Raw genomic sequence first — 20,484 nt, 5'->3', positions numbered from 1 at the left:
GACTGCGCACCAGTGCACAAAGCAAAGTCTATAGAGACAGGGATGAATAGGTTTTTGGTGGAGGATCTTGACTGGCCTGCACAGAGTCCTGACCTCAACCCGATAGAACACCTTTAGGATGAATTAGAGTAGAGACTGCCAGCCTGGCCTTCTCGTCCAACATCAGTGCCTGACCTCACAATTGAGCTTCTAGGAAAATGATCAAACATTCCCCTAGACACACTCCTAAACCTTGGGGCCAAACTTCCCAGAAGAGTTGAAGTTGTTATAGCTGCAAAGGGTGGGCCAACGCAATGTTGAACCCTACGGACTAAGACCAGGATGCCATTAAAGCTCATGTTTGTGTAAAGGCAGGTGTTCCAATACTTTTGGTAATATAGTGTATTTATATATATATATATACAGCATCTCACAAAAGTGAGTACACCCCTCACAATTTTGTAAATATTTTATTATATCTTTTCATGTGACAACACTGAAGAAATGACACTTTGCTACAATGTAAAGTAGTGAGTGTACAGCTTGTATAACAGTGTAAATTTGCTGTTCCCTCAAAATAACTCAACACACAGCCATTAATGTCTAAACCGCTGACAACAAAAGTGAGTACACCCCTATGTCAAAATGTCCAAACTGGGCCCAAAGTGTCAATATTTTGGGTGGCCACCATTATTTTCCAGCACTGCCTTAACCCTCTTGGGCATGGAGTTCACCAGAGATTCACAGCCTGCCACTGGAGTCCTCTTCTACTCCTCCATGATCAGCTGGTGGATGTTAGAGACCTTGCACTCCTCCACCTTCTATTTGAGGTTGCCCCACAGATCCTCAATAGGGTTTAGGTCTGGAAACATGCTTGGCCATTCCATTACTTTTACCCTCAGCTTCTTTAGCAAGGCAGTGGTCATCTTGGAGGTGTGTTTGGGGTCGTTATCATGTTGGAATACGGGCCTGCAGCCCAGTCGCCAAAGGGAGGAGATCATGCTCTGCTTCAGTATGTTACAGTACATGTTGGCATTGGTTCCCTCAATGAACTGTAGCTCCCCAGTGCCGGCAACACTCATGCAGCGCCAGACCATGACACTCCCACCACCATGCTTGACTGTAGGCAAGACACACTTGTCTTTGTACTCCTCACCTGGTTGCCGCCACACACACTTAGCACATCTGAACTAAATAAGTTTATCTTGGTCTCATCAGACCACAGGACATGGTTCCAGTAATCTATGTTATTAGTCTGCTTGTCTTCAGCAAACTGTTTTTGGGACTTTTTTGTGCATCATCTTTAGAAGAGGCTTCCTTCTGGGACAACAGCCATGCAGACCAATTTAATGCAGTGTGCGGGGTATGGTCTGGGCACTGACAGGCTGATCCCCCACCCCTTCAATCTCTGCAGCAATGCTGGCAGCACTCATATGTCCATTTCCCAAAGACAACCTCTAGATATAACGCTGAGCACGTGCACTCAACTTCTTTGGTCGACCATTGTGAGGCCTGTTCTGAGTGGAACCTGTCCTGTTAAACCAATGTATGTTCTTGGCCACCGTGCTGCAGCTCAGTTTCAGGACCTTGGCAATCTTCTTATACCCTAGGCCATCTTTATGTAGAGCAACAATTATTTTTTTCAGATCCTCAGAGAGTTCTTTGCCATGAGGTGCCATGTTGAACTTCCAGTGACCAGTATGAGAGAGTGAGAGCGATAACACCAAATTTAACACACCCGCTCCCCATTTACCCCTGAGATCTTGTAACACTAACAAGTCACATGACACCGGAAAACGGCTAAATGGGCCCAATTTGGACATTTTGACTTGAGGTGTACTCATTTTTGTTGCCAGCCATTTAGACATTAATGGCTGTGTGTTGAGTTATTTTGAGGGGACAGCAAATTTACACTGTTATACAAGCTGTACATTCACTACTTTACATTGAAGCAAAGTGTAATTTCTTCAGTATTGTCAAATGAAAAGCTATAATAAAATATTTACAAAAATGTGAGGGGTGTACGCACTTTTGTGAGATACTTTATATATCTACAGTATATATAGTGGAGCTCTTACTTTGAAGAAGTCTTTATATTAATGTATGTTAAATCTTCTTCAGACATAAAGTGCCCCTTGTCCTGTGTAATGACCTTAAAGTTAATAACTCACCAAGCTCACTATATGGACCACTTATGTATTTTTTACATGGTGACCATATCCCCACCTTAATTAACTCTTGTCAGTTTAGAACCAGGTATACGCACATGATAACCAGCATGTCCCTTTGCATGTGCTGCATTTTTCTTTAAGCTGCTGTTCCTTGTTAACTATGTGATATTAAAGAGTTAAAATATGAACTAAAAGAGAATCTGCCATTCGGTTGGGCTTCTTCTAACAAGTTCAGTTTTATCCAGATGGCTCAACTTAATGTAAGACAGCCCCTTCCCCTTCTGGATCTGCTGTCTTATATTTGCATTATGGATCTTTATGCAGCAGAACTAATTCTGTTAGTTTGGACTGTAGTATTGAAACAAATTATAAAGTGAAACCTTAATTTTGTGATACTAAAATATATCTCAGTGAAAGGGGGGGGGGGGGTTAACAGTAATATATATTTTGTTTCATTGCTTTGTATAATAACAAAAATAATTATCTGCACAAAATAATAAATGGGTTTTTCATTAGCAAGATACATTCATGCAGCAGTGTTCAAACCCACTGAAAATCATTTTCTTCCAATAGGAAGCATAATTGCTTTTTAATATTTTATTTTTATTGGAAGTAAATAAAAGGGAATCAGCAGGGAAGTTTTCACTGTGTCCTTCATCTGTCAGATTGTCAGGTGGCTATGAAAGAATTGCTTGATATGTGCAACAGTTTAATTCCATCGGGGGGTTGATTTTGTCTGACCATGAAAATAAATGTTGATATTGACTGCCAGTATATTTAAAGCTGAACTCCAGACAAAAAATAAAGCCCATTCTTCTTTTTTGAGGAAGTGCTAAGAACCCCAATGTCTGTTTTTTTTGTGGTTTGTCTCCAAAATCATGAAATGCCCCTTTTTTTTCCAGCCATACCAGGGGTGATAGGAAATCTCTCCAGTGGGCACACAGACTACAACAAAACATATTTATTTCAGTAAAATGGGAAACGGTTAGAACTTCTGTCAGATTATAATCAATGTCTGTGGCTTCCTGCCCCATTGGTGACTGCTTTCTTTGTTTCTTGTCCTAAGGTGAAATTTCCCCAATTGGGTCAAGGACAACAAAAATAAATTGACAGAAGTGTTCACTTTAAACAAGTCTATCAAAAACAAAAACATGTTTTGGATGGAGAGGGATACACCTTCTGTCAGGTTTTGTTTCTCCATTTGGCCAGAGTTGGGTTTTAACTAGGGCACATTAGGCTCAGTTCACAAAGCTAACACACCAGGTCAAGGAGTCTTATTTTATAAAATGGCAGTTCTTTTCAGCCCAATAAGTCCATTATGGTTACAAAATGGTCACATGGCTGAAAACAAATCACTTTACTCTGGTGTTAAAGCTTTGTGGGTTGAGGCAATCATAAGAATTTGAATCAAAGAAGAACAGTATGGAGATCCTTTTATGCTGTTGTATTTTAAAGCTAAGTTCGGTCTTTATAATTTGTAAAATTCCATTGACCACATGAACATTCTTGAGAATATGTGTCCATTTTGCTGAAACACTAACTTGAACACTTCTTTGTTTGTTCATTTCTGTTGTAGAATATTCCCTAAGCAGTGCAGACCTGTCATCTCTCTCTGGGTTTAATAGCAGCGCCCTTCACCTTGGTTCAGTTACTGGCTGGCAACAACACCATCTGCATAACATGCCTCTCAGCCAGTTGGGGTAAGCTATGTCCCTAGGTACAATGTAATATAACATTAGACTGTTTACAATGTCAATTGGTTTCCTTTATAATTCCCCTATTCTTGGACCCAGAAGAGCATTTCATTAGAGACTTGGTTCATTTAGAGCCTACTATACATAAGTATAGCGCCGTTCCTGTTATGGACCACCCTTGGTTTGCCTTTGCATTTTGCTACACTTCACAAGTACAATAAATAATGTATTGGGGTTTGGGGTTTAAAGAAAAACATATTTTTCCATGTTTGTACATTTACTGATTTACGGTACATTTTTATAGGTAAGAGTATTCCCTTGCACACGTAAAGCATCAGTAAACCTAAAATGTTACTTTATGTGAAAGAGCTACTAATATCATTTGTAGGTAAGATTACATATACTTGCACGGAAAGTGATATATTTCACATTTGTCATTTTGGTGTGTATGCTGTTGAACAATGTTAGCTGTCAAATAAAGTGATTGTAAAGGCCCCCCTAAGCCCCCCTAATACTTACCTGAGCCCCATCTAGATCGATTTTATAGGATTGTCCCAGCTGCCTGGGACTCCCCTCCTCCCACAGCAGTGTGGCGCCATGGCTACTGTCAGGATATAAGTCAAGCAGCAAATAAGGAGAGAAATGGGGTGGAGCCTGGGTCGCGGCTCAATGCCTGAATGGACACAAGGAGCTCTGGCTTGGCTCGGGTGCCCCCATAGCAAGCTGCTTGCTGTGGGAGCACTCAACAGGAGGGAGGGGCCAGGAACACCGAAGAGGGACCTGAGAAGAGGAGGATCCAGGCTACTCTGTGCAAATCCACTACACAGAGCAGGTAAGTATGTTTGTTTTTTTAACTAAAAAAAAAAGTGTGACTTTAAAGTACACCTGTGCCAAGATTATGGACACTGAATGTAAATACATACAGTATTCCTAACAAACAATAAAAAAAGATTTAAAACAAGCTACTCCTTACCTCAGTAGCTGCTTGTACTGTGAAGTAATTCATTTTCAAAGATCCTCAAAGATCACAGCAAAACAGTCTGAGGTTGGGTTTCACTTGGTTTCTAATAACCCTAAAACACCTGCTGTTACATTAGAAGGCTGCCAGACTGACAAGAGTCTGCAGCAATAGAAAGTAATAGGGAAAGAGCTAAGATTTCTGTGTCTATGTTGTGAGGTTTCTCCACAACGCCTCTACTTACAGAAATGAATGAAGACTTGTATTAAAGTGTTTTTTCTACTTGTCCAGAATATTTAAATACTTTAGTGTGCACAGGCTGGGCACAGGTTTACGCTTTGTACAAATTAAACAAAAACTGAAACTTACATACCTATCTATGAAGGTTGTTTTTTTTTTGTTTACTTTTTATTTTTTCCCCCAGAAAAAGTTGTTTAGGATTTATGCTTTGTACCAGTCAATTATGTCAACCTTCATGTTTTTTCTATCACAAACACCCTGTTAACAGGAACTTTAACAAACTTAAAAATAGTTTGCACTCAGCTATATAAAATGTTAAAGTGTTCTGTATCATACAAATTTCAATGTCTGCTTTGGGACAGAATTATTACATGTGTATGTAGGTATAAATTGTTTTTTTTTTTTTTTTTTTCTCTTTTTTATTTAAGGCTACTTGTACTTTAGTGGCCAGATAGATTTAGGCTTTATGTCAGAGCTCCTACTACTGGTAGGAAGGAAAAACACATGTAATCTACATACACCTTAACCAGAGTGAGCATGTCAAATCAGTTTAGTATAGAGCAACATTTATTCTAGAAGAAGAGCACACAAGCAGAGCTCTAAAGTGTTTCACAATTGCATGGTAGACAAAGACAATAAGTATTTAATGACACATGGTTTTCAATTCACTGTGCGCTTTGTAATCCTTCTGGCCAGCTTTTTGATATCTTCCGGTAATTATCTTACCATGGATACTTAGGGTCTTGATAATTAAAAGTTATTGTCACAAAATGCCGGTATCCAGAACATATATTTTTCAAAGTGCTTGTTTGTTGCAGCTAATTACAGATAGGCCCATTGCACATTTTGTTTTAGCTGTAATTCCGATGCATGACTACATAGGGAAAATAAACATTTGCACTTCATGTTATTGTTGTAGTCTTTTAAAATCTAACTTAAAGAACCACTAAACATAAAAAGATTATCATATGTAGAAATTAAAATTGCGAGACGTTATTAAAACCTGCTTTCTATTAGATAAAATAAGTTCCCTGACAATGCAAGTAAAGAACCTGTGCACATAACCTGGCCTTTGTAAGATCGATCCTATCATTAGATGATCACTCTTTAGAATATAGGCAAAAAGATATACATTGTTATACCAGCTGAGCATACAAGTTTATGTCCTGAGTAAATACCCCCGTGGTTGACTTATTTCTAGAAAGAAACAACAATTAAATGGGCCAATGAAACCAGACAATTTTTATTCCTGAAATCAATGGGACTTTGCTTATTGAGTGCAAAGGTCACTCACACTTATGAGCATCTTAAAGGAACTAAAGTTATAAGTTCCCCCTTTATATGCAAAATGCAGGGAGCAGAGCAAGAATGGAACATTTTAGATGACTTTTAGTTGTTGTTTTCTCATTTCCATACGTGCATGGGCTGCATGGGCTGATGACATAAACAAATAGGGTGTACACAACTTACATCGTGTATCTCTCCCAAAGTAAGGGTCATTTCCATCTTAGATAGTTGTCCCCAATTGAAGATTTCCTATTGCATCTTCTTCTAGGGACAACTCTAAAATGTTAGATTTCCCTCACTCCTTTTCTATGTGACAATGGTCACCAGGACCATTAAAGGGGTAAATCTGCCCAATGAACTTCAATTATTTAGCTTACATTCAACATTATTGTATATAAACATCAGTTACATCTATTTAAATGTGCATGTAAAACTTTAATAAGGGTGAAGATTGTTATTTTGTACAATATAGTTTAATGTGCACATTGCAAAATCTGCCAGCAGGGGGCACTTTTAGACAAATTATTGCAGTAAGCAAGATTATGTTGTATTAGCCTGAGCTGCTGTTCAATCAGTGAAATCAGGCAGCATAGGTAATATTAACTGCTGCAACTTTAAGAGTATTCATTATGAATGCTTAAGGTTATTATGTATTTGTGTATATAATTAAAGAAGTACTCAAAGAACTCCACTAAGCTCTCTCTTTGCATTCAAACTGACAGATAAGCATACCTGTAACATACAGAAAGATTATTTACACACTATATATATATATATATATATATATATATATATATACAGTATATACACACAAAAAAGAGAAGAAGGAGTTTCAGTATCCCAACCTATGAAAGATTTCAGCCATTATACTTAATCCCAAAAGGGGATTCTTAGATTCTTAGAGATCTGTAACCATTATATTTTATAATACCGAGAAATCATGGGTCTTCAAAAACTGGTTTGTGATCGTTATTTATTATGTATGAACTTTTTCGTCAAATATAAGAAATTTTACCTGCACATTTATTAATGATAATTGTAGCTCTTTCATGCAAATTTTATTTTAGGTTGTCTAAGAAATCAAACACTTAGCTCTGTGCTTACCAGTTACATTCCATAGGCTTCCTATACCCAAATGTGATTAAAGGTAAAAACTTGACATGACATTTTAAGCAGCTGACCAAACGTAGCTTAAAACCAGAGAAACGGCTGGCATACCTGCTGTATGCTTGTCACTTGGTAAACTTTTTTATACCCAAGGACAGTTACTAATCAGTGCTAAATCTGCTAATAAAACTATTTTATTACCTGTCAGTTCTATTTAATAAAGTGGAATTATGATATGAATTGTATAGTAACCCATAGCATTCAATCAGATTTCAATTTTCTGAAGTGATGTCAGGGGCAATTATTTTTCTAATTGGTTGTTAAGGGTTACTATACATGACCTTATTGAATAAAGCAGTATGCATAGAATATAAATCAATTTAAAGCACTTCAAATAGAGAAAAAATATTTATTAGCATAGTGGGGTGATGGGTTGGAACTTCTGTCAGAATTAATATTGCATTGTGTCCGTTTTGGGAAGTTTTCCCATCACTTCTTGACCTTATGACCACTGTCACTGGAATAGACAAGGAAAGGAGCCCTCCCCAATAGGGAAACTCCAATAAAAATCTGAAAGATTCTATCTGATGACCGCTCCTACAGACCTCAATTAATGCTGAATCTTGTCTATAGTTCTGGGAACAAGGCTCATCAATAGTGGGTGCTGTAGCGACTACCAGCTTGTTACTGGAAGCATCAACACAAGATAAATGCACATATTCGCTAGCACACCAAGGATCCTCAAATGTTGTCCAAAGGTTTTAATTGCAGAAAGATCACATCATAAGAGCAAGTACATCATCTTGGAGCCCTACAAGACCCCTTCATCAGGCATGTGATCATCACATGCCTCACGAAGGGGTCCTGTGAGGCTCTGAAAATTGCTCTTGTGATGTGATCTTTCCGCAATAAAAACCTTTGGATGACATTTGAGGATCCTTGGTGTGCTGGCGAATATGTGTATCCCTCTAATGAATGTCTCAATAGTTAAGAATAGTGAAATATCTCTACTTGACACCACCAGCCTAACATACTGTATCTTATTAGGGATGGGGATGCCCCCCCCCCCACTAAGTCCTCCCCTAATTATTACTATTATCAGCTTTATATAGCACTGTTTAGGTATAACTATTCTAAAGACATCTTCCAAAGCAAACAGCAGTATGAAAACTGCAGTAAGATATAGCAACCTTTCACAAACTGGGTTTGAGGCTGAGGTGATGAGAGGGCTCCCCTTGACATGGTGACAGAGGGTGCTGTGCCTAAAGGTGCATGGGTTGCCTGCAGGAGTAGCTGTTTCAGGAATCGGATCCGCAGTAGATAAGACAGTCACTTGGATCACTGGAAGTGTAGGCAGGTTAGTGCAATCAAGGTCAGAAGCCAGGCCAAGGGTCATACACAGGCAGGTAGTCGATCAGGAACGGAGGCAGATAGAATAGTCTGGTCAAGCCAAGGTCAAACACGGAAGACAATCAGGAGCAGGCAGGGAGAAGTCTGTATGGCAAGCCGGGTTCAGAGCAGGAGAAAACCAGAGCAGATCAAGGATAGCCAGGTTGGTAACGGGTAATCAATCAAGCAGGAGTTTAAAGGCACAAGGAAATCAGGTACTAGCTGAAGATAATCCAGCAATGAATGGCAGCCAGTGCTGAGTTTATATAGGAGGGGATGTTGATAATTGGCACTAATAAGGACACCCCGCGAACGCCCATGCGCCATTGCATCATTGTGTACGCGCGTGCGTGCATTCGCGCGTGCGTGCGTGCGCACGCGGTTGTGCGGCTATTTTGGAAATTGGCATACCTGCCATTCTTGATCAAATTCTTGCCTGACACAACCTGTGGGTTCATCTTACATTCTTCTTAATGCCTGGGAAAACTAAGATCTGATTAGTTACTGAGAGTTACTGCGCTCAAATTGCCTGGTCCCCCCCCCCCTTTACAAATCATCTACTGTTTGCAAGTGTCAAAGTTACCTGTAAAAAGCTAGATTTATACTTACCTCACACCCCATCTTCCCCATTGCTGAGAATGATGTCACTGACTTTCTGAGAAGATTCCTGGAGAATGCAGAGTGAAATCTTGCAAAAGGTCACTCCAGTCTATTGCAGACTGATCTTCTTGCAAGACTTTGGCTGCACAATATTCCTCAAATTCTCAGTATCTACTTGGCAGAAAACAGGGGGAGATAAATACAAAGCCTAACTTTTTTTTTTTTGGTACATTTTACATCTACTAATAGTAGGTGATTAGTGAAGCGAGAGGGGACCTAGAGAGCGGTGAAAGTAAGGAACACTTTAAATAAGCTCCCTTGGTGTAAATTTATAAAAAAAGAAATGACAAATGTTTGGTCTTGCTGCTTAAAGTGTCTGTTTTGTGAGTGTTAGTGAGTTTAGAGGCGTTTTAAGCCTCCTCATTCTGTAACTGCGTTTCCTTTCCTCCTACAGAGCTTGCACTAGCACTCACTTATCTCAGAGTACAAATCTCTCCCTGCCTTCTACTCAAAGCCTCCACATCAAGTCAGAACCTGTTTCTCCTCCTAGAGACCGTACCACAACACCTTCGGGATATCCTCAACACACGCGCCACGAGGCTGGGAGATCCCCTGTTGACAGCCTGAGCAGCTGTAGCAGTTCGTACGATGGAAGCGACCGAGAAGACCACCGAAACGACTTTCACTCCCCCATTGGATTCACCAGACCTTCGCCGAACGAAAGAGAAAGCCCCTCAGTCAAGCGCATGCGTCTCTCTGAAGGATGGGCAACATGATACTATCATTATATATTAGATTTTTTTTTTTTTTTTTTTTGCAGTGTGTGTGCTATACCTTAATGGGAATGGGGCAGGGTGGGTGGGTCGATATACTTTATATGTGCCGTGTGTGGGGAAATAAAAAAAAATAAATAAAGTCAGGTACTCTGTTTTGTAAAAGTACTTTTAAATGCCTCAGTGATTCAGTCTAGGGGTAAAGTGAAAAGTGAACTGCTGAAAGAACAAGCTTAGCACTTAAGCTATCAACAAAAAAACTTGTACAAAATAGGTTTTGAAGCTAACTTCTTTTTTTCACTGTTGTGCTCCCTTTGCAAAATGTATGTTACAATAGATAGTGTTATGTTGCAGGTTCAACGTTATTTACATGTAAATAGACAAAAAAAAAAAAAAGGAAACTTTTGCCAGAACTGGCAAATTTTTTCTAGAAGTGAAAGCAGCTGTCATGCAACATATGGTCAAATGTACAGAAGTTTTGGACAAACCCAGCAGCGGGTGGCTATGGAGAAATGTTGATCGGCTGGACCACCTAACCGATGTAAACTATGAAAACACACAGAAATACATAAAAATATAAAAATAAAAATGGCACTTATCTGAACAAAATTAGGGTCATACTTCTCAGTGTTTTTGGCAGTTTACATATTTTAGTTGTTCTTTTCTGGGTATACATCACTTAATATATAAAAGATATAAATTATGTACATTACATTTTTGCTTATTTTCATATAAAAAGTTAAATGAAGTTTGCAAACATTTGTGGCTTTTTGTAGGTAACTTAAGCCAAAATGTGTTTTTTTTTCCTTGATAGCTTGGCTAATATTTTAAAGTCCTTGAATAATAAAAGAAGTACAAGTTTTTTTTTTTTTTGTATAAAATAAAATATAAAAAAATATTGCCCCGGCCATGAAGAACTCCATGCTTTTGCTAATTGAAATAACTGTTTTCTCTTTGTAAAAGTCTTTTTTTTTTTCTTTTTTTGAAATGTGTATTTTTAATTATATGAGATATTATTCAGACTCTTTAAGAACAATCTGTGAAAATAACAAGCTTGTGTACAGCATTCTAATATAAAATAAACTTTGAGCTAGCAGGGTTTTATCGTTCATAGTGGGGAGGGAACAATTCATTCTTGTGCTGCTGCAAACTGTATGTGGGTAGCTGTTTTGTTAAACTGCATTCATGAGATCAAGGTTAGTGATATCCCAAGGATAACCATCAAGGTTAAGTTGTATTTTTTAACTTAACCCTACACTTGCATTTACTTGGGTGAGCTGACATCCATTGTACATAAATACATGAAGGGCATTTATTTTGTATGACATGGGTTGGAATTTATCAGATAAAGGAACCAAGAGTATGCTGACCATATATAGAGAGAAAATTATGAACAATTTAAATCATTTTGATAGTTGGATAGTCTATGCCTCAAGAGTGATTATTATAACCAATAATCTAGGGTCACTGCCATTCGCAGAAAAGCAAACTCAGCAGGTTCTACTTCTTTAATATCTAACACTAGTTACCACCATTTTGGGGGTCACAACAGCATGGGCTCTCACCAGTGATATTCTATAACACTCTGCCCTCCAGTATTGCTTTTCTTTTTAGAATCAGGAGCACAGTGGTTTTTTTTTTGTGACTATTGAGGCTTCCAATAACGTCCACCCAGCACGGGGAAAAGGGGGAGATCATAAAAAGTGTCCTAACTCAAAGGAATAAAATGATAGTCCTCTGATTCCATGATTGAGGGTAGGGGTCACAGGAGCTCAGTTCTGCTTTTACAGCCTTTTGCATATGGAAAAAGCGGTACCCCTCCATCCCAATTCTAAAAATTTGCATTGTACTCTGTTGTAATGCCATAATAAAGCTTATAGGGATCACTACAATGCTTAGATACTGTATAGGGCAGTGATGGCAAACCTTGGCACCACAGATGTTTTGGAACTACATTTCCCACGATGCTCATGCACTCTGCATTGTAGTTGAGCATCTTGGGAAATGTAGTTCTAAAACATCTGGGGTGCCAAGGTCAACCATCACTGGTATAGGAACTAGAGGATGTGATTGTTAAGAGAAAATAAAAAAATATTCAATGGATGGTAGGATGATTTGCCAGCAAAAAAACCTCAAACTCCTGTGTATGGCCAGCTTCACGGACATTTCACTAACAATAACTTTTAAACCATGTTCCATGTGATAAACCTTTTTAACATTTTGATGTGTCCATGATATGCAAATATAACCAAGTTTACGAGTATTGTTAGCAGTAACTTGCCTTTTTGAAGGGTTCTTTCTAGGGAATTGTAAAAAAAAAAAAAAAACTACAAGATATATAGCCATATTTGAAGTTTACCTAGCAACTCAGCAACACATACAGCAAACCGTAGTTGAAGAAGTTTGTCATTTTAATGACACTGCAAAATATTGTTAGTCATGTAACCAGCAGAAAATGTAAGTGCAATTGTAGCAGAGCTTAGTTTAGTACATAAGATTTCACAGGGGCATCCAGACAAATGAATAATAAAATGGATGACAGTCTGCCCTCAGTTTTTTGTAACTGAGAACAAAACTCGAAGAATGAGAAGAAATATCGAGGCAACCTGTGATGCTCTAGCTGTCATTGAACTGCAAGTCCTAGCACGTCCTGCTAGCCAGTGACGGGCTGGGATATGTTTTTTTTTTTCCGCTGGAGAGCTTAAGTTTGCCTACCTCTAAGGAGATCCAGTTTAGTTAATGAAAGCACAATTTTGTGATGAAGTCACTTTCTGTAAAGTGAAATTTTTTTAACTTACTGAATTGTACCTTGCCAGCTGTTGTGCTGGCAATGCTATTTTATTGTTTTGCTTTTATTGCAATCCCTTTGTATTTAAGGCATTTTTTGGGGCAGAGCCTCAGGTGGTATTAACAGTTACCATTTAGACTTGTGCTATATATAACAATGAAGATAAACATAAGGCAACTTTCTTTTATTGAGTTGAAAATAAGCGCAGTGGCAATTGAAATTTGATTTTAAGCCCATCATTTACACTTTCACACTTTCAAAGGAAACACCCCAGAGTATACAAGACTTAGAAAACATTGCATAGATCTTAAATTACCTGTAAACTGTACAATGGAGGTATAAAACGTAATCCTCCTCTTAGAAAGAAAAATCACTTTCAGATAACTGTATGTGTTTTGTTTGCCTTTTATTTCCCTTCTCTAACGTAAATTTAACAATACTGATGTGTGTTGTTCTTCCCATGTGTTTCTTTCAGGAACTTAAATTATATGTATTATTTCAGTTTTTTTTTTTTGTTTGTTTTTTTTTCTAAATTAATAAGCCACTTGTACATGAATAAAGGCTGTTGCCTAAACGCAGAGTACTTCATTTGTTCCGAGTGTGCCATGTGCTGTGATGTCATCAACTTCACAGTATTTTTTTAATTTACCGAAGATGGTTTTGGTAGAAGACTCCATAGAATATTTGTATCTGTGACAGTATTGGACACTTGCTGTGCAGCTGAGGCATTATCAATGGGGGTAATTTACGACATTTTTTGGGGCCAAATAAGTGGAAAATAGATGTATAGTTAAACACTGGATTTTTTGGGATCTTTTCTCTTTTAGCAATTATTGTAAAAGCCTCACACCATTGGCTTTTAAAGGTTCCATATTAAAATGTTACCATTAACTTTCATAAAAGTCAATGTAAGTAACTAATAGTAATAAAATGTGCACACACTCACTGCTAGTATTTCAGTAAGAATGACCCTATGAGCTGGTCATGTTTTGTTCTCTAAACTACTGAACGTTTAAATCTGATTGGATGTCAGCAACAACAAGCAATTGGTACACTTTGCTGCTCAACGAGACACTGTTACCTTGTCCATCCAGAGCAAAGTGACAGTGTGTGGGCAAAGAGCATCCCTCAACCCCCATTTACTCACCTAATACTCACCTACTTTGGCACTCAAATCAGAAGTGTGATTGACTCAGGGGCCGGTGACATCACACCCTCAGTCACATGACAGTGCTTGGGCCTAGAAAATGGTTTCTACATCTGGGCAATTCTACAGGGACCAATTCACATGCTATCCCATTCTCAGAAGTTTCAGTATGGGGAAACCAAGTGATATTGTGTCTTTAACTACAACTCAGTTGGTTGGTTGGTTGGGTTGGTTTCCAAATTAATGACTGACAGAATATAGTTCATGAGGTCATTTTAAACCCCTGATCGACAGCATTTTGTGATCAGTAGGATCATTAAAGGCAAATGTGTCCATTTGTAGCTTCTAGCCAGCTATACAATTAAAACTGTACAATGTTAAACCTATTTACACCACATTTTCCCTTATTTTGCTCCAAAAAACTCTATTAAATCACCCCTATTTTAACCAAAGATATTAAGCAATCCAAGACTTCTGGAAGAATGTGTTACTGGAATTTAACACTTAATAAAACACCCATTGTCTTTTAAACAGAGTTATCCATTCCTGCTTTGACTTTTTACGCATTTGTGCTAGTCAAAATAATATTGTTCTTGCTTGGAGTGCTTCAGTTGGTTTTATGTATAATTTGAATTTTATTTTGTAGTTTATTTCTATTAGTATTTTAAATGGAAAGTTTGTAAAAGAGGGAGAACAAACGTTTCTTTCTAACAAATAATAACAGAAGCTCACAGCGGCATAAGCTGGACTTTGTCGCCCCTAGATGGCAGGATGTTATATAAATTAAATACATCTGTATATCTTAAGGGACCTTATTCAGCTGTCTGTAGTGAACATATATGGATAAAAAAAAAAAAAATTGAAGGCGTTTCTCCTGCTGGTATCAAGGTAAAATTTGTATTTTGCAGATAAATAAGTAAAATGGATGTCTTTCATAGTGAACCTTTGTCTCTAGTACATTTTTTATGGATATCATTATGAATGTATTTGTAATAAAAAATCTACGGACATATTTATGCATATCATATCTATACACTGCACATATTATAGATTTAAAGCATTAAATGCAATCTGTCACAAAAAAGAGCATTTGAACATGCAGTTCATTAATTAGATAGTGATACGTTTCTGTTTCAAGATGTTACAGTGTTATATAAATTTTCACCCTAGTTGCTGCCATATTGAATATTTAACTGCAATTACAGAGCAACACCAAGCATTTCTGATTCTGTAAGGCTCTGCTATAGGATTGGAAATTTTTAAAAAAGGTACCAGTACAGGATTTTGCTTTGATTTCAAAATTCAACACAAATTTGAAAAATAAAAAGTGATTTATGCATTTCCACACTGTTGCTGTCATTTCATACATAACAGATTGGCTTTAAACGCTTATTTTAAACAATGTAAAGAGCATGTGCATTTCCCTTAAAGTGCAAGTCCACCCAAAAACTAAAATCTCTGCATCTATAGATAGACATACATGATCTAACACTAACCTATCTAGCCCTGTAAAGAAGAAATCAGTATACATGCCTTCTTTGAAGCTGATCCGACCAGATCTCCAGCGGCAAAAGCTCTGTAAAGAACACGGCCGACAACGGCTGTGAAATGATTGGAAAGTGACCCCACCCATAGACTTACTATAGGGCTTCAGTTGTCGGATGTGTCTTCTGCACCCACCTCCACAGCAAAGCAGCGGCTGATAGCTCAGGATGGCATCAGGTTGGATCGGCTTCAGAAAAGGTATGTATATTGATTTCTTCTTTACAGGGCTAGATAGGTTAATGTTAGGTCGTGGGTATCTGTAGATGCAGGGATTTAGTGTTAAGGTGGACTTCTACTTTAACAGCTTTTCAGACTTCAACATCACACATTGCTCATTGTCTTCTTAAATAGGACCATTGCAGTTTGGTGGTAGATGCACATTCAGCCTTATTAAAAATATCATTAGACCAATATTACAATTGCAAGTCATGGTTAATAGTTACATAGTCATCTGGTTGCAAAAAGACAAATGTCCATTCAGTTGAACCAAACTTAGAAAAAAAAAAACACAAACACACACACAAAATGAAAACCTCCATATACATTATCCTATACCCACAATTGATCCAGAGGAAGGCAAAAAAACATCACTAATGATCCATGATTTGTGATCCAATTTGCTCCAGTAAATTCCTTCCTGATCCCCAACAGGCAATCGGATATTCCCTGGATCAACTTTACCTATAAAATAGTGGTATCCAGTTATATTATGTTCATTGAGGAAAAAATTCATTTGATATGGTAGACACAGTAGGGGGGGGGGGTTAAAGCGCTCAGCTGCTCACATGTGTCTCTCCCTTGCTGGCTGGATGAGTTAGATGTCTTAGTTTTGTTGTGGACTTACATTCAGCAGCATTTTTGGCATTCAGTGAATGTCCCCCCGCTTGTCCAGCTGGTGAGGGAACAACACATATAAAGCAGATTAGTGTTCTGTCTGCACATTGTAGTGATCGTGTTAATGCCAAGTTCTTGCCAGCAACAGGATCTTAAGTGTGACATGGACCTTAGTGGCCATACATGATTAAAATTTTGGCAGATTCTTGTCAAATCAACCAAAATTCAAGCTATGGGTGCCCCAGTTGCAACAAATTCAGCAAAAGTAAATTATTCAATAGACTTTTATGGAAGGAGATGGAAGGAAATAGTTGGCCAAGAGGTGACTGCATTCAATCTGATGCAGCCACTGTTTCGTTTTTCTGACAGCTGTGGTTGCTGGCTGTCAATATACAAAAGCCATCAGTGGAGATTCGTCTAGTCAGATGCAGCCACTGGAGTTTTGGTATTCTGACAGCCAGATGGAGGAGATTCATTCATTAGCACTGTTTAGCGTGGATGACGGAATCTGTTAGATTTTTTTTATTCGGCCTGCAGGCTGAATAAAATAAATCTATAATTGTATGGCCAGCTGTAGTCTTCATTTCCCATGCGCTAGTCTCTAATGACAAACACTAAGCTAATTAGAATGCTAACTCTATTAATTAAACCTTATTTTCCTGCAGACAAATATAGTTATTTTTTTAAAAGACCTTTTAAAAAAATTAGCATACCTGAATTGTGTAAAGCAGTGAAAAAAAGCACCTCCAACAGTGTCTAACCGGTCTAATGTTTTAAAGCAGAACTCCAGCCCTACAACATTATTTTAAGTATTAATACTTAGAGCAGACATAAAGCCTAAAATATTGCTAGGAGGTAAAGCTTTTTGCCAGAAAAAGCATGCAAAAAAACTCATAGAAATTGTATTTGTGTACACCCACCTGCTACACATACACAGTCCAATATACTCTCTCTGCCAATCCTTGGCATGTATAAGATTGTTCTGGAACTATGTAACTCCAGCCAGCTGGTGCAGGACTTACCTCAGTGGCCATCCAATGGCTGAACAGAGAAGACGAAGAAGCAATCAAGAAGATTTCAATGGCTGGCAGTGCTGGATGAGGACAAACCTAAAGATAAGTCTGTCAGAGTGTGCAAGAACATTGTACATATTTCACATTATGACTAAAACTGCCACTTCACTCCATGCGACCATTACTTTATAAAGTGTCATTTAACCTAGAATTACTCTGTGAATCATAAAAAGCCACATAACACATGCAACCTTAATGCATAGCACCATGTTTGATTTCTATCCATGCTTTGGTTGTCTAGCAGACATGTGCAATTCGTTTAGTTACAAATTCCTTTTCAGATGAAATTTGGCATATTTGTTGATTCAGGAGCATCCAAGTGAACGAAAGACTCTTTGACAAATGTGTACGAAAACAAATTGTCAGAAAGAACGAAAATCCGAAAATCCAAAAGAAAGAAGAAATATTCAACCTACAAGTTTAACGAATCGATTACATTTGGATAATTTTGTTTTTCATATTTTCATTCTTTCCAACTATTCATTATCGCTGAATTTAAAGAAGTCCTTGATGAATGCATTTGCATTCGTATTTATTTTGGATATAGTCAGATTAATTAGATTTTTGAATGGGCAGTGTTATTGTGTTATCTCTGGCCAATGAGCTTGTCCCTTATTTCCTTGTGTGTTTTTCTATGTCAGACTGCATTTAGAGTCCAGACAGGGTGTGGTGGGCCAGTGGCACTGTTTTGTTGGATTTGTGAGTCTCTTGTGACACAGAGATATATTATTACGAATGCATCCGAAGTTATGAATTATCCGAAGTAACAAATGCTGCATCTAAATGAATAGAACGGAACAAATACGAATGCATCCGAAGTTACGAATGATCCGAAGTAGCGAATGCTGATCATAACAAATGTAATATATAAAATAAAATCAGCCAACCACATTGAACAAATAAAATCAAATAAAAGCAGCTGGACACTCAGGGCCAAAATATCAAATCCCAGACTTAATCATAATAAAATCACAGTGCAGCACTAAAGAATTCTAACAAAACAGATAAATGAATAAATAAAATTGCAAGCATAAGCAAGAGTCCTAAAATAATAAAGGTGTTCATGCGGACATCAAAAATGACAAGATGTACTCCACAGTGCGAATCCTCCACCAGCCACACTAGCTTCTCACCTCCAGATATGACCCCTGGGTTATCAGACAGGTCAAAAAAAGCTTTTCCTGTCAAAGGGATGCAGGGATGTTCGTGGCAGGGACGTTCTCATAAAGAGACCTAGATTCCTCATTCATGCAACCCGATTTGTCAGTGTAAGATGTATGAAAATCAAATGCAGCACATAGCGTGTAACGTACTAAAAGGAGCAATTTATTGCAAACAGATAAAAGAATTACCGGTAACAGCACTATACACCAGTGCGTGGTATCACAGCATATATAAAACATGTAGAATCTCCAAGATGGATGGCTGCGGGTGACTTCATAGACTCCTCCTCCCTCTGTACGCGTTACGTCCCCAAAGGCAGGATATCCGCTGATGAAGTCCTCTGGAGGTGAGGAGCTAGTGTGGCTGGTGGAGGATTCGCACTGTGGAGCACATCTTGTAATTATTGATGTCCATATGAACACCTTTATCAGTTTGGGACTCTGGCTTATGCTTGCAATTTTATTTATTCATTTATCTATTTTGTTAGAATTCTTAAGAGCCGGTTCACACTGAGGCGACACGACTTCGGGGGCGACCTGTGAAGTCGCGTGCACCGTGTATGCAAGTCGCTCCGAGGTCACCCCAAAGTAGTACAGGACCCTTTTTCTAAGTCGGAGCGACTTGTGTCGCTCCTATTAGAACGGGTCCTGTACTACTCAATGGACCGCGACCGACCGCGACTTGTCAGGCTGACAAGTCGCCTGACAAGTCGCGGCAGTGTGAATGGGCTCTTAGCGCTGCAGTGTGATTTTATTATGATCATAATGAATGATTCAATAAACAAAAAAAAAATTAATGTAAACAAAACACATTTTTTGGTAGTGCACATGTCTATTTCCAATAATGATGACTGCTGACTAGTTACCAGTGATACCATGCTAATCATGGTGTTGCTCAAGCTCCCTTGTGCTATGTCTTTGACAAGATCAGGATATAGAGGAAGCATTTCCCAGTGAGGTTTTGCAAACATCCATTGCAAGATGTAGATAGCATGGGGGAGCCTGAGCAACATCCCACGTTGCATTGTGTTGCTTGTAAATGATTAGCTTTTTTCAATAAAACAACAACAAAAGTCAAACATGGTGCTATGCATTCATCAAGCTCCCTGTGAATGAGGCCTTCGTCTCTAGACAGTTTATTAAGATCCGGTGTACAGTGTCTGCAACTCTGTGAAGGAATCTTTCCCTCTACACCTACAGGGTACAATGTCACAGCTATGGAGGAAGATTTCCCCTCTGCACCTTCCTCCTTCCAGCCCCCCCCCCTCCCCCACACACACACAACCACAGTCTATAAGTGTACAATGTCTGCAGCAACAGAGAAATATTTCACCTTTACACCTCCACATTTCTACTCCCATCTCTTTCCTTACAGTCTGTCAGGGTACACTATATTGTCAAAAGTATTGGGACTCCTGCCTTTACACACACATGAACTTTAATGGTATCCCAATCTTAGTCTGTAGGGTTCAATATTGAGTTGGCCCACACTTTTCAGCTATAACAGCTTCAACTCTTCTAGGAAAGCTGTCCACAAGGTTTAGGAGTGTGTCTATGGGAATGTTTGACCATTCTTCCAGAAGCGCATTTGTGAGGTCAAGCACTGGTTTCGGACGAGAAGGCCTGGCTCACAGTCCCTGCTCTAATTCATCCCAAAGATGTTCTATCAGGTTGAGGTCAGGACTCAAGTTCCTCCACCCCAAACTTGCTCATCAATGTCTTTATGGACCTTGCTT

General features: G+C 38.5%; 1 protein-coding gene and 1 long non-coding RNA gene across 12 annotated transcripts in view; one reads left to right on the top strand and one right to left on the bottom strand.

Annotated features, from left to right (window-relative positions):
• MEF2C (myocyte enhancer factor 2C) overlaps positions 1–10,461 on the top strand; it is a 376,634-nt gene extending 366,173 nt beyond the window's left edge. For 8 of the 11 annotated variants that reach the window (XM_082261437.1, XM_082261441.1, XM_082261443.1 and 5 more), the window contains 2 exons: positions 3,727–3,850; positions 9,880–10,461. In XM_082261437.1, the coding sequence (XP_082117563.1) occupies positions 3,727–3,850; positions 9,880–10,201 (446 nt within the window). In that variant the 3' untranslated portion in view covers positions 10,202–10,461. The remainder of the gene's footprint in view (positions 1–3,726; positions 3,851–9,879) is intronic. The other 3 variants (XM_082261436.1, XM_082261444.1, XM_082261445.1) reach the window with 1 other exon arrangement.
• Positions 10,462–11,185: 724 nt separating this feature from the next.
• On the bottom strand, positions 11,186–14,054 carry LOC309558444. The gene is made up of 2 exons (XR_014225424.1): positions 12,245–14,054; positions 11,186–12,100 (listed from the first exon to the last, which is right to left on the bottom strand). It is a non-coding gene; the product is annotated as an uncharacterized lncRNA (long non-coding RNA).
• Between the last annotated feature and the right edge of the window lie 6,430 nt (positions 14,055–20,484).

This window comes from Pelophylax lessonae (genome assembly GCF_965119305.1).
Source record: "Pelophylax lessonae genome assembly, chromosome: 1".
Lineage (NCBI taxonomy): Eukaryota > Metazoa > Chordata > Amphibia > Anura > Ranidae > Pelophylax > Pelophylax lessonae.
This window is presented reverse-complemented; position numbering and strand designations above follow the sequence as displayed.